Source organism: Ahaetulla prasina, chromosome 5 (assembly GCF_028640845.1).
Source record: "Ahaetulla prasina isolate Xishuangbanna chromosome 5, ASM2864084v1, whole genome shotgun sequence".
NCBI classification, from domain to species: Eukaryota; Metazoa; Chordata; class Lepidosauria; order Squamata; family Colubridae; genus Ahaetulla; species Ahaetulla prasina.
In genome coordinates this window covers 64201019-64214226 of record NC_080543.1, presented here as the reverse complement: position 1 = coordinate 64214226, position 13208 = coordinate 64201019, and the positions used below count along the sequence as shown (strand labels likewise).

Below are 13208 nucleotides of genomic sequence, written 5' to 3'. Positions count from 1 at the left end.
CCCCCCCCCCCTCAAAATTTAAATGGCATCCACCCTTCTGGGATTTCAAAGGGCTTTAAAGTCCTGGCTCTTCACTCAAGCCTTTGGAGAGGGCAATAGATACTGAGTTCTGTTCCCCTCTGCCATTGTCTTATTTTTATCTTAAGCTGTTTTTATGACTTCTATCTTATTTTTTTATGTTTTAAGAATTGTAAATCGCATAGTCACTGAAAGTTTGGTGGTGTATAAATTTAATAAATTATTATGTGTGGATAATCTGTAGTTAGATTCTCAGCCTAAGATTGATGGAAACTTAATAATTCAAGTCCAAACCAAGGATGTATTATTATTATTCAGTTTTTATGCAAGCATAAAAATTGGTAAAATTTGGTGTTTTATTGGTAAAATGCACTAACTGGATACTTCTTTTAATGAAGGAGAAGCAAAAAAGTTAGGAAACTTGGAGAGAACGGAATAAAGAACCTTGAACCTTCACATATGGACATGATCTTCTGCACCTGAACACTCTATTGTATCTTATTGAATAAGAAAATTTGTTTCCTGATTTAAATGATTTACTGGTTGTGAGGCATACCTGCAGAGATTGAATTTTTGTGGATGTATTTAATTTCATGACATATGCATGGAAGTAGTTTGCAATTTATTTCTTTTGGGATGTTTTCCTGACATGACATTCTTAATAGATAGTTTTCAGATTTCCATGTTGTCTTCATTTAAATGCTAATTAGATTTGATCATGCTTTTTTGGAATCTACTAGGGTCAGGTAGATGTTGCTGTCTGCTTATATTCACATTTCCATTTTTTCCCCAGACATGATCCGGTGATTGAATTATGATATGTATGAATTTTTGTAGATAATATTTTGATAAAATATAATTAGATTCCTAATGATTTTTCCCTTTTGTCACCTTTCCATTTAGGTGTAGCAGAAAAAACACAACTTTTAAAATTAAATGTCCCTGCAACATTTATGCTTGTGGCACTGGATGAAGGCCCAGGTCCTCCAATCAAATACCAGTATGCTGAATTGGGCAAACTATATACTGTGGTGTCCCAACTAATCCGCTGTTGCAATGTGGCATCACGAATGCAGTCTTCTATTAATGGTACTATTTTGCAGTTTATTAAAAGAATGTATTTAGTATGAAAACTGTGTGATGGAATTTGGATAAACTTTGCTATGTTTCTAATAGATTTAATAATGAGAAATTTAGATGAGAAATTTAAATAATGAGAAATTTAAATCGGCTGTTATGCATAAGAAATTTCATTACTGTTAGATCTTACTGAATATGTTAGATCAATATTTTTATAGAATGATGTATATTCTGTACTGATAAAGAGGTAAGAGTGATCAGGCTTTCTTCAGAAACAGCATGATCAGTTTGAAGTAGAAAATGGAAATTTTAGTTTCTAGAGTTGATTGCATTGTACAACCATGCTTTTGGTGAATACTTCCACTTAGAATCGTGGACTGCATTCTGTCCTTAGAAGAAGTACTAGCTTTTACTTTAACACCAGCTTCATTGTGTTAATTTCGTCATAATTTGAATTATACTTTTAAAGAAAATTCTATTATTAAATTTGCTAGTAAAACAGAAATTGATGCAAGTGATAGATAAAACTTCCTTTTACTGTTGTTTTAATACAGTTGTTTACGTCTATACACGACTTTTCTGTTAAACAGGAGATACATATTTTTGTGCATTAGCATGGGTTTTAGAATTTGATGTTATTAATATATATCATTAAGAGCAAAAAATAAAGTGCTGCATACTTATTTTAGGTAATCCTCCACTTAGCAATCCATATGGTGATCCTAATTTATCACAACCAATAATGGCACTGCAGCAAAATGTGGCGGACATTTTGTTTGTGCGGACCAGTTATGTGAAAAAAATTATAGAAGATTGTAGTAATTCAGAAGAGACTATCAAACTACTTCGTTTCTGCTGTTGGGAAAATCCTCAGTTTTCATCTACAGTTCTCAGTGAATTACTTTGGCAGGTAAAAGCAAAAAAGAAGTGTATCCTATGGAAATGGCTTTGTCATATCATTGTTACTGATATATGTACAGTTTGATTCATATCCATATAAAATATTTGCATCCCATATCTCAAATATATTTCCAAACAAAATGGCTCTAGCATATTAAAACAAGTAATTAACTCCTTGTTATTGTTTTTCTGTGTTCCTACCTTTATTTTAATAGTTTTCAATGTGCAATTTTTTAAAAAATTGTGAAATTGTTGTATCTTTTACTATCATCACTATTATAAATGCTTCTTCACTATTACTCTCAGTCATTAGATGCATAAGATTATGATTATATTGTATTTGCCCTAGGTATTTTGAAAGGGGGGGGACACTAAAAATACGTAGGTCAGCATACACAATATGAAATATATTGGTACAATTAATATAGATGTAGCAACAGCAATAATAATAATGTCTGCCAGGTTGGAAAGGTTTCCTAAGCACCTTATAATATAGATGCACTTCCTCTGTACAGAAAGTAGGTCTTTAATGGAAATAAAAGAATATAAACTGAGTGAATCAGGAAGGAATGGCAGTAAAGATTAAAACAACACTGAAAGGTACTGGTGCTGAACACAGAAAGCTATATCAGAAGTTAGGAAACAAGTATGGAGATGCACAGTTGATGGAAGTTATAGGGAATCAGAGGTGAGAGGGATAGAGTTGTAATGAACCATCAACAGAAGTCAATACTTCTAAAAGTAAACCAGATGGAAAAGCTCCAAAGGGTTACACATTAGCAGGCAGCCAAATTAGGATAATTAGAACTGCAGAAAAAACAATTGCTACCAACCTGCCTTCCATTGAGGATCTGTATACCGCACGAGTCAAAAAGTGGGCTGTGAAAATATTTACAGACCCCTCACATCCTGGACATAAACTGTTTCAACTCCTACCCTCAAAATGACGCTATAGAACACTGTACACCAGAACAACTAGACACAAGAACAGTTTTTTCCCGAACGCCATCACTCTGCTAAACAAATAATTTCCTCAACACTGTCAAACTGTTGACTAAATCTGCACTACTATTAATCTTCTCATCGTTCCCATCACTCACCTCCTTCCAGTTATGACTGTATGACTGTAACTTTGTTGCTTGTATCCTTATGCTTTATATTGATGTTGTTTCCTGATTGCTTATTTGTAGTCTATGACTATCACTAAGTGTTGTTAGTCATAGGCTACAAATAAGCAATCATGTTGGATAACCATCTGACTGAGATGGTGTAGGGTTTCCTGCCTGGGCAGGGGGTTGGACTAGAAGGCCTCCAAGGTCCCTTCCAACTCTGTTGTTATGTTATGTTAATTAATAGCAGAATTGAAGTTTCTGAACCAGCTCACAGGAATTGGTTTTGTTTATATCTTTTATCGCACTGAACTTTAAGGACTGATTTTTACTCTTGAAGAAGCAACTTTTATGCATGGGAAGCAATTCATAAATAGTTTTCAGGCAGTTTAATTCACACTATATGGCAAAACTCAGTTAACAAACGATTTTACATGAAATAGACCATATTTCCACAGTGACTTACTTAATTTGTATAATGAAATTATGACATAAATGTTATGCATTAAAATGATACAACTTTTCATTATGGTATCTTCATACACATGAGCTAAATTGCTGTAATAATGAACCTTTATATATAATGCATATTTGTAAATAATGGTGACCTTCCCTTCTCAATCAGTCATATAAATCAAAGTTTGACTGTAGTGTCAAAACAAAACCAAAACCACAATTAGCTGCAATGTAGCTGCAGTTCTTGGTTTGGTATTGCAGTACAGTAGACTCACAAGTTGCTTGTTCTATATTTTATTTTAATGGCTTTCTAAAATCAGAAGCTGTAGTCATGTATTAGTAGAACTAGAATATGAATAGGAGAAGGAAAAATAGATTTCCCCAAATTTTTGATAATTGATTTGATATTAACGTGAATTAATCTAGTGGGAAAGCATAAAACTTTGGAAAATATTTGTGTGTTTTTAGTATTTTTATTCTAATAAAGAACGTTTCTAAAGTTCAGTGATTTTTACGCACACACACAAACGAGATTACACATGGACATACATACCTAGACTCATAGACATATGTACATGAAGAGTAATTAATCATTTAATTATAAAATCTTATTTAAAAGCATTTTCCCAATAGTTTGTTATGGCCTAAAAAGGTTCATAATATTAATTCATGATATATATTATTTGTGATATACGTTTGAATTATCAAAAGTTGTATGTAAATATTTTCCTTTCAAGGTTGCTTATTCTTACACATATGAACTTCGACCTTATTTGGATCTGCTTCTCCAAATCTTACTAATTGAGGATTCTTGGCAGACTCACAGGTTAGCATTTGAGATTCTTGGTCTTTTCTTCTCTTTGAAAATCTACTAGAAGCCTAAAACTAATTATTAAGTTGCCTAACAAATGCAAATTCTACTTCTGTAACAATGTAAATCATGTATTTGAGCAAGAGATATTCAAATGACGATGGGGCACACTATTGCCCCAGAAAAAGGACCAGTCAATAATTGGATGGGATTTATTCAAAGTCAGACCAAGTTTGAATGACCGATTTGAAATTTATATATGCATTTGTACACGGGGGATGGAATGGATAATTATATTTCTAAGACAAAATTTGTTTCTTCTTCTTCCTGACATTTAAATATTTTATTGGTAAGGTATAATAACTAAAGATTTATCAAAGTGAAACTGAAAATATAGCATTGCTAATATACACTTTATGCACAATTATTAGGCAATCTGTATTTTGGAGGATTAATTTTATTATTGAACAACTACATTGCTCTCGGTCAATCCAAAATATTAATAAACCTCAAACCTGAATATTTAAGAAAGTAAAAATGAGGTTTTGGATTTTTATGAGAATATGTGTGCACAATTATTGGACAGCTATTAGTGTGCAGAATTATTATGCAACTAAATGAAAAAGGAAAAATTGTCCATCTCACTTGTTTATTTGCATTTAACTTGGGAATAATAAACAAACAACTCAAAATGTACAAATAAACATTTCTGACATTTCAAAATAAAAAATCAGTGACCAATATAGCCACCCTTCTTTTCAATAACAGTCAGTTTTTGATCTGTTGACGATCAACTTTTTGTGCAGCAGTAACCACAGTCTCCCACACACTGTTCAGAGAGGTGTACTGTTTTCCTTCACTGTAAATCTCCCATTTAAGAAGGAACCACAAATTCTCAGGTTTAGGTCAGGTGAGGAAGGGCGGGGGCATGTCATTATTCTTTTATCTTTAAGGCCTTTACTGGCTAGCAACACAGTGGAGTACTTTGATGCATGCAATGGAGCATTGTCCTGCATAAAAATCATGCTGGTCTTGAAAGATGCAGATTTTTTCCTGTACCATTGCTTGAAGAAAGTGTCTTTTAAAAACTGGCAGTAGGTTTGGGAGTTGATTTTGAGTCCATCTTCAACCCGAAAATGTCCAACTAGCTCATCTTCCAAAATACCAGCCCATACCAGTACCCCATCTCCACCTTGCTGCTGTCTTGAGTCGAAGTGGAGCTCTGGGCCCGTTACTGATCCAGCCACGGGCCCATCCATCTGGTCCGTCAAGAGTCACTCTCATCTCATCTGTCTATAAAACCTTTGAAAAAACTTTCTTCAGATATTTCTTGGCCAGTCTAACCCTTTCAGCGTATGTATCTTGTTCAGTGGTGGTTGAGTTTCAGCCTTCCTTACCTTGGCCATGTCTCTGAGCACTGAACACCTTGTACTTTTGGGCACTCCAGATAGGTTGCAGTTCTGGAATATGACTGGAGGATAATGGATTCCTGGTAACTTCACATTTGATTCTTCTCAAATCTTTGGCAGTTAATGTGCCTTTTTTTCTCAAGACGTTTATTGCGATCCTGTTGACTATTTGCAACAAAAGTTTGATGATTCTGTGGTCACACCCCAATATCTTAGCAATTTCAAGAGTGCCTCTGAAAGACTTTTTACAATTACTGACTTTTCAGAGTCAGTCAGTTAAATCTCTTTTTTAGCCCATTTTGCCTGAGGAAAAGAAGCTGCCTAATAATTATGCACACCTTGATATAGGGTGTTGATCCCCTTAGGCCACACCATCCCTCATTACACAGGTATACTGATCACCTGATCTGCTTATATCCACTAAGCATTTATGTTTATACAGCTTGGAGGTGGAAAATATGCATACAAAGGATGGTATGGTCAAAATATTAACTTGCCTAATAATTGTGCACATGGTGTAATAAAGAATATACAAAAGAGTAATTAAATTATACATCCATAAAGCAGTAGGATAGAATTAGCTCAATCCTTTAACATATCATTAAATCTAGCTATATAGAACTTACATTGCTCCATCTTCTCATTTTTAATAGAGTACTATTTCAGCACAATGATATTTATATAATAAATATTTAACATTCTGCTATTTAGATGATTTAATGATTATAGGTAGGTGGATATTCTATCAATATTAGTTACAGTTTCAGATATTAAAGGTACAAGCATTATGATTTTTGTTGCTTCTAAAATTTGGCCCTCTGTTATTATCTTCCAATATATTCTGTGTTCTCTTTTACTTATTATATAACAGAAGTTTCTGCTAATATTAAGAAAGTGATACTCATCCACTATGTTTAATTACAAAGCTGCTTGCTATTTTTTAAAACAAAACCCAGAAGAGTGAGGAAAGGTGATTTTATTGAGTCCTTCCTTCTTTTGTAGCTCAGAGTATTAATGAAAAAATTGTTATAAAGAGAAATTAGCATAAATTTGCTTTTGCTGAATATCAGTTCTTTCTTTGTGAAATAACAACAACACTGGGTCTACCGAAATGAGTAGCTGGACACAGTTTATAACAGACACAGTTACATAGATTTTCAGCCTTTGTGAAATTCTGATCTTTTGATTTGTTTGGCTTCCCTAAGGATTCACAATGCACTTAAAGGAATTCCAGATGATCGTGATGGGTTGTTTGATACCATTCAACGATCCAAGAACCATTATCAAAAAAGGGCTTACCAGTGTATAAAATGTATGGTGGCTCTCTTCAGCAACTGTCCTGTGGCGTATCAAATTTTACAGGTAATTGTTTCGATATTGTTTGTGTGGTGCTCACTGAAAAAAACGATGGATTGATGGAAGCTTTTTTGGTCACAACTGAATTCTCAGCAGAATAAACTAGCTTAATCAAGTTATTATTTTAGTGAAATCCTGCATCCCCATAGAAAGACCATTTTTAGTATTTCTTTAATTCTCAGTCATGAGCAACAAGCAATACATTATATTAAAAGCTGAATGGAATGGAAGAGTTGGAATAATTCTTCAAATATGAAATGGCTTCATTTTATCTCTACAGAGTAATGGAGATTTGAAGAGAAAATGGACCTGGGCAGTAGAGTGGCTTGGAGATGAGCTAGAACGTAGGCCTTACACTGGCAACCCACAGTATACATACAATAACTGGTCTCCACCAGTACAGAGTAATGAAACATCAAATGGTTATTTTCTGGAGAGATCTCACAGTGCAAGAATGACTCTTGCAAAGGCTTGTGAACTGTGCCCTGAAGAGGTGAGAAATCTAACTTTATTTAGAAATTCATTGGTACACAGATAATCTATCACAAAATTCTTAATAGAATTATAGCTTATATAATAGATATATGGATTGATATTTTGATATTACACTTTAATATGAGCTTTTAAAACCAGAAAATTATAGTTTCTTTATGCAGTAAGTTAATGAAGTTATTTTGATTGGGTTAAATCTTGAAAAAGAGCTGATGACCTGCATGTTAACACTGGATAGAAAATATTAATATTAATATTAAAGGCTACATTATACCAAGATGCTATTTTCCCTTGGTACAACATATTGAGGAAAAAAGCCTACATAAAAAGGGAGGTCACTAAATCTTATATTTCCATTCTTTTCCAAGTTTACTCTTAACTTTAAGCATCAGTTGTTCTCTAAATTTGCAGATTTTTATTTCTTTGATTTTTATCAAGATTTCTCCATACTACAAATTAAGCCATAGTAGAGTTCAAAGTTTTTAACTTTGATTATTTTCTTTTCACAATAAAAATCCAGTTTACCATGGAGTAGTCCTATATCACACACTTTTATTTAAAGCCAAAATCAGTGCATTGGACTTAATATTCCACTCAAAAACTAATTCAGCAACCATTAGAAGTTCTGACCTGACCCTTTCTTATTCCAGTGCTGCATATGCATAGTCAATGTGAAAATAATCCATTTAAGCAAACATTTTTTGACTTATTAATAATCAATAAATATTGAATTATATCTAGTTGTTTGAAGCTCACTAAAATAAGTGAGTATTGTATATTCTTGCTAGAATAGATGATAGGGCAAAAGTCAGCATAGTCAAAACAGGTGTAATTCCAGTGGAACAGAGCCCTGCAAATGTAGTGAGAGGCAGAATATGCATTTTCTATTTTCTTCTTTATTAGAAGGACTCTATTGTACAGTACAGAACCTCACAATGAAGAAAATGTAGATGACAAAAACATAACACTAGTAGAATGATGTTTCTATGGGTCATAGATTAGTGGCAAGAGGATTGCAGATGTTAATATACCAAGATGTTAAGTACATACATATAAAATTCACTTTGAGAGTGATCATGTACAAAAATGGAATGACTTGGTTCTATATTTGGTAATTTAAAAATTATTAGATCTATGAGTTAAAATGTCTGTACTGTGTCAGCTTAACAAACGTGTAGGAAAATAATCATTTTTAAATAAAAAAGAAATAAATAAAATATTTTGCCAATTTTTTAATGGAGTGGATTTCATTTCTAGGAACCAGATGATCCAGATGCTCCTGATGAGCATGAATCTTCTCCACCAGAAGATGCTCCATTGTATCCCCATTCACCTGGCACCCAATATCAACAGGTAAACAGAGATAAATCTTAAAGAGAATTTGTTACTTCACTATAGCATCAAAGAACGGCAATTCCATCTCTTTCTTTCTAATCACAGCCAGCCTTTTGGACACTGCGAACATTTTTTGGTGCTTGCAGGGCAATTTTACAAAGCAAGTCTAAATGCCTCAATATATCTAAAACTATATGTACATTTTTCATAAAATTACTGCTAATAATAGAAGACAATTAGCCCATTCCAAAAGTTTTAGTCTATAATTCTCAAATCAGTTTGATTATATAAGCTGTAGCTTGCAGAAATTGCTGGTAAACATATGTTAGCTCCTGATTGCCAAACATAGTACTGATGTCAGGGTCAGCCCTAGATACTTTGGTGCCTAGGCAAGGAATAGGTCTGCCATATCTATTCGTCTCCGCCCCCTGTCTTTTATCCCCAGAGCTAGGGTGAGGCTTAGCTAGCAGCAGTGGCTCTTTCGTCCCGAGAAGTGCCCCATAGCTTCCAGCTGTTCTCCTCTGCCTTCTGCGCATCTGTGCATCAGGCACAGGACCCAGCTGTTCCTCCTCTTCCTCATCAGCCACCTCCAGATCTTGGGGCTGTTGACTCTCCATCTGGAGACTGATGGATGGCCCATGCTCCATCTCTGTCTCTATCTCTGACAGCTCCATTCCCTCTCGCTATGATTGCCTTGATGCTGGCCTTGACTCCCACTCCACCGCCTCCATCTGATTCAGCAGCTAGAGGTGCCAGCGGCTGATAAACCACAATACAAAGTCATAATCCGGCGCCTCCTGGTTTGGCTCATCTTCCAGTTTTCTTAGAAATTTCAAAAAGGCACTCTTCTTTTTTTTCTTCAAGTTTTTGAGGAAAAATAACACTTATTTTTTAGCCCCAGACATTTTTTTTCTTTTCTCCAACTTCATCCTATTACACTGGGAAAGTATACTAAACGCTCAAGAGTGTGCCTTTATTTCTTTTCGCCTTTTTACTGCGTTTTTCAACTTGGTGCCTGTAGATCTGTACCTTCTTAGTCTTAGTCTAGAGTTGGGCCCAGGCTAAGGTTTATGCTTCAGTCAGCACTGATCTGTTTCTACAGTTCATTTGCAAGGTTATCTGAAATAGTTCAAGAATAGTTTGTATGGTGGATTTTGAATTTTCAGTTTTCTTAACAGACATGAAGGAAAGAAATGTATATAAAATTAATCTCTTAAATGTTATATGCTGCTAAAATACCATACTCTCTCTGCAAATGTAAAATCATGTTATTTGATATGAATTATGTTATAATAATTGCATTGTTTGTTTTCTCTTCATTAACCTATTTGTTAACTTGATTAGTATTAGTTCCTGCTTATTTCCCTTCATTTTGCTTTCCTTACTGATGTCTCTAGATGTAGAGCTAGTTGTCACAAAATTGACCATGTTTTATTCATCACTTCCCTTATCGGTAAATATATGGTTTATTCTCAAGAGATTGCTTTTCTCTTTTCCAAACTTGCACAATGACTAATTTTTATTTCAATTTTAGGTTATAATTGATCCCAGATTATATTACATTATTATATACAATTTTTTAAAATTAATTTAGTTAATACATATGATTTAAATTATTTTACTGTGTTTGACTCAAAGACTATGGTATCTTAGGGGCAAAAAAATTAATGACAGATTTCTTTAATAAATAATGCTACTACTTTCTCTCCATTTCAATTCTGAATATTCTTCCCTTCCTTCCCCAGCTGTTTGTTTATATTGATTGAATAGCATCTGTATTTTTCTTCAGTTCTTGCATATAGTTAAACAGTGATTTGATATTTTGATTTCATAAATTATTTTGTGTCTTATTGTTAACAGGTAAGTTTTAATCTAGACCAGTGATGGGTAACCTTTTTGCCATTGCGTGCCAAAAGCAGGGGGTCGCGCGGGCATGCCCACACCCAAAATTCTATGCGCCCCTCACGCACAACATCCCCACGCTCCCCACGCTTTTGGCACACAATGGTATGGTAGGCCCGTTGTTTGTTCTTCTCAGGCTCCAGAGCCTCTCTAGGAGCCTGGGGAGGGTGAAAACAGCCTTCCCCACCCTCCTGCAGGCAAGAAACTGCCTGTTTCCCTACTTCCGGTGGGCCCAGAAGGCCCGAAAATCAGCTGGCCTAGGTTCGCCATCACAGATCTAGACTGTTATGAACTAATCCACCAAGCAACAATTTAAGTAAAGAAAGTCAAATAATTGTTCTTAAAATGTATTTTCTTTCTTGCAGAATAACCATGTGCATGGTCAACCATATACAGGCCCTGCAGCACACCATATGAACAATCCTCAGCGAACTGGCCAACGAGCACAAGAAAATTATGAAGGCAGTGAAGAAGTTTCACCACCTCAGACAAAAGAATAGTGAAAATGCACATAATTAACTTGCTCCATCAAGACTGTGCACCCAGGCCTTACAATCCAACTTTTCTCTGTGTCTGGCTGATATTTAGAAAAACTATTCCTAATCAACATGGAGTGAAGAGTCTATTCACTGTCTTATCTGCAGAAAATTGCTGTCAATATATAACCTGCCTGCAGTGGAAAGTGTATAGTGTTTTGTAATAAATGGCCTGATGCTAATGTGTAAATGGCAAAGGTGTATATAGTATATTAATGTTTGACTGTTAATTCTTAAACAAGAAACTTTTTTTGTCTTGAATGAGACTCACAGATCTACAACAATTAATTTCTTGATATATCTGCTGCGCTCTACAACCAGTGTTGCCTGCCTAATGGCAGTTAGATCAATTCAACTCCTTACCCTTGCCCCACCCAAAAAGTAAGCGTCTTCATGTCAACCAGAAAAAATACTTTCATATAATTCTTTGCCACTGGAGTCCATTTTACTATGAGCATCATAACAACTGGTAACCTTTTAATTCTTGGTTGATGTGGAAAATTGGTGATATACCTTGTTTCTAGGTCTTTTTCCATTGCCTTTTCCATTCTGGTATTAAGTTAATCACTTGAAGCTATAGTTAAGCTGTAACATTTAGCATGGCTTCACACCAAGTTAGAGTAGCCAGTGAGGAAAGAAAATTTCAATTGTCCAAAATGGCAACTGCTGTTTAAACCCTTTTCTTCAGACACCTGGGTTATAAAACAGGAAGGGAGGGCTGGGCAAAGTGGCCGATGGTTTTCAGTTGCACATATGTTCCTCACATCTGATGTTTGACAGTTCTGTCTCTGGATGGGGTAAAAAAAACACTTAGTTTTCAGTAATAGGAAATTAAAAAATTTAAAACAAATATGCAAATTTTGCTATGCCAGGATGCCTGGAGCATAACAGACTGTATTTGGTGTGCTTGTTTTGTTTCTTCAATAGAGCTTATTTGATAAAACTTCTAATACTTTCCTTTATACTGCACTGCAGTGAAGTGGAAGTCAACAAAATCACACAATACTTGTGAGTGCCACTGCACCAAGTTAACTTGCTGATTTTCTGCTCATGCACAATTCTACTTGAAAGCAAGAATTGTCTTAGCTCTATATCCATTATAAGAGAAATCTTAACCTTAGGAGCAGGGTTTGATTAAAGTAAATAAACTACTGGTTAGTCAAATATAAACCCGAGGTATCTCTGTTCCAGAGTAAACATTTGTTTAAAGACTTCAAGGAACTCATCAGTAAATACTGTATTTAAATTAAAAATTGGTAACTTGAATGTGTGTAATTATTTTGGAACCTGTCAAAAAACCAAATACCCCTGCAAACAGATACAGCCCACCCTATACTATTTAAATATTTGCTGTTTTATTTTATAGAAATTATTTTGCTGAATTCACAAATAGAATTTGATTTAAGAAGACCATTTTTGTCCTGTGGTATGTGTGTGTGGTTTTTTTTAAAAAAAAACAAAACAGAATGCACAGGTAGTTGAATTCTGTGCACTATACTGAATTCTGGAACAAAAGTCACTGAGATTTGGTGGACAGAAATTTGACCCTTTACAAAGAATAAAAAAAGAAACCTGTCATAGTTTCTTAATGTGACTATCTTGTAATTTTTGTATGTTTTATATGTACATATATATTTAATGAGCACAAGCTTTCTGGTATTTTTATTAAGTTAATACAAACAATGCTGCTTATCAAACAGGATTTATAGTTGAAATAAGTAAAATGAGGAAATCACAGATTTCTTTTGGATTTAGTGTAACCAGAGTCTTAATACATTTTTATTCTAGGTAACTGTTCATGTTA

General features: G+C 34.4%; 1 protein-coding gene across 3 annotated transcripts in view; it reads left to right on the top strand.

Annotated features, from left to right (window-relative positions):
- USP9X (ubiquitin specific peptidase 9 X-linked) overlaps positions 1–12814 on the top strand; it is a 144400-nt gene extending 131586 nt beyond the window's left edge. For all 3 annotated transcript variants that reach the window (XM_058184558.1, XM_058184560.1, XM_058184559.1), the window contains 7 exons: positions 922–1107; positions 1788–2008; positions 4301–4389; positions 6989–7145; positions 7420–7632; positions 8889–8984; positions 11234–12814. In XM_058184558.1, coding sequence (XP_058040541.1) covers positions 922–1107; positions 1788–2008; positions 4301–4389; positions 6989–7145; positions 7420–7632; positions 8889–8984; positions 11234–11368 — 1097 coding nt within the window. In that variant the 3' untranslated portion in view covers positions 11369–12814. The remainder of the gene's footprint in view (positions 1–921; positions 1108–1787; positions 2009–4300; positions 4390–6988; positions 7146–7419; positions 7633–8888; positions 8985–11233) is intronic.
- Positions 12815–13208: the final 394 nt, after the last annotated feature.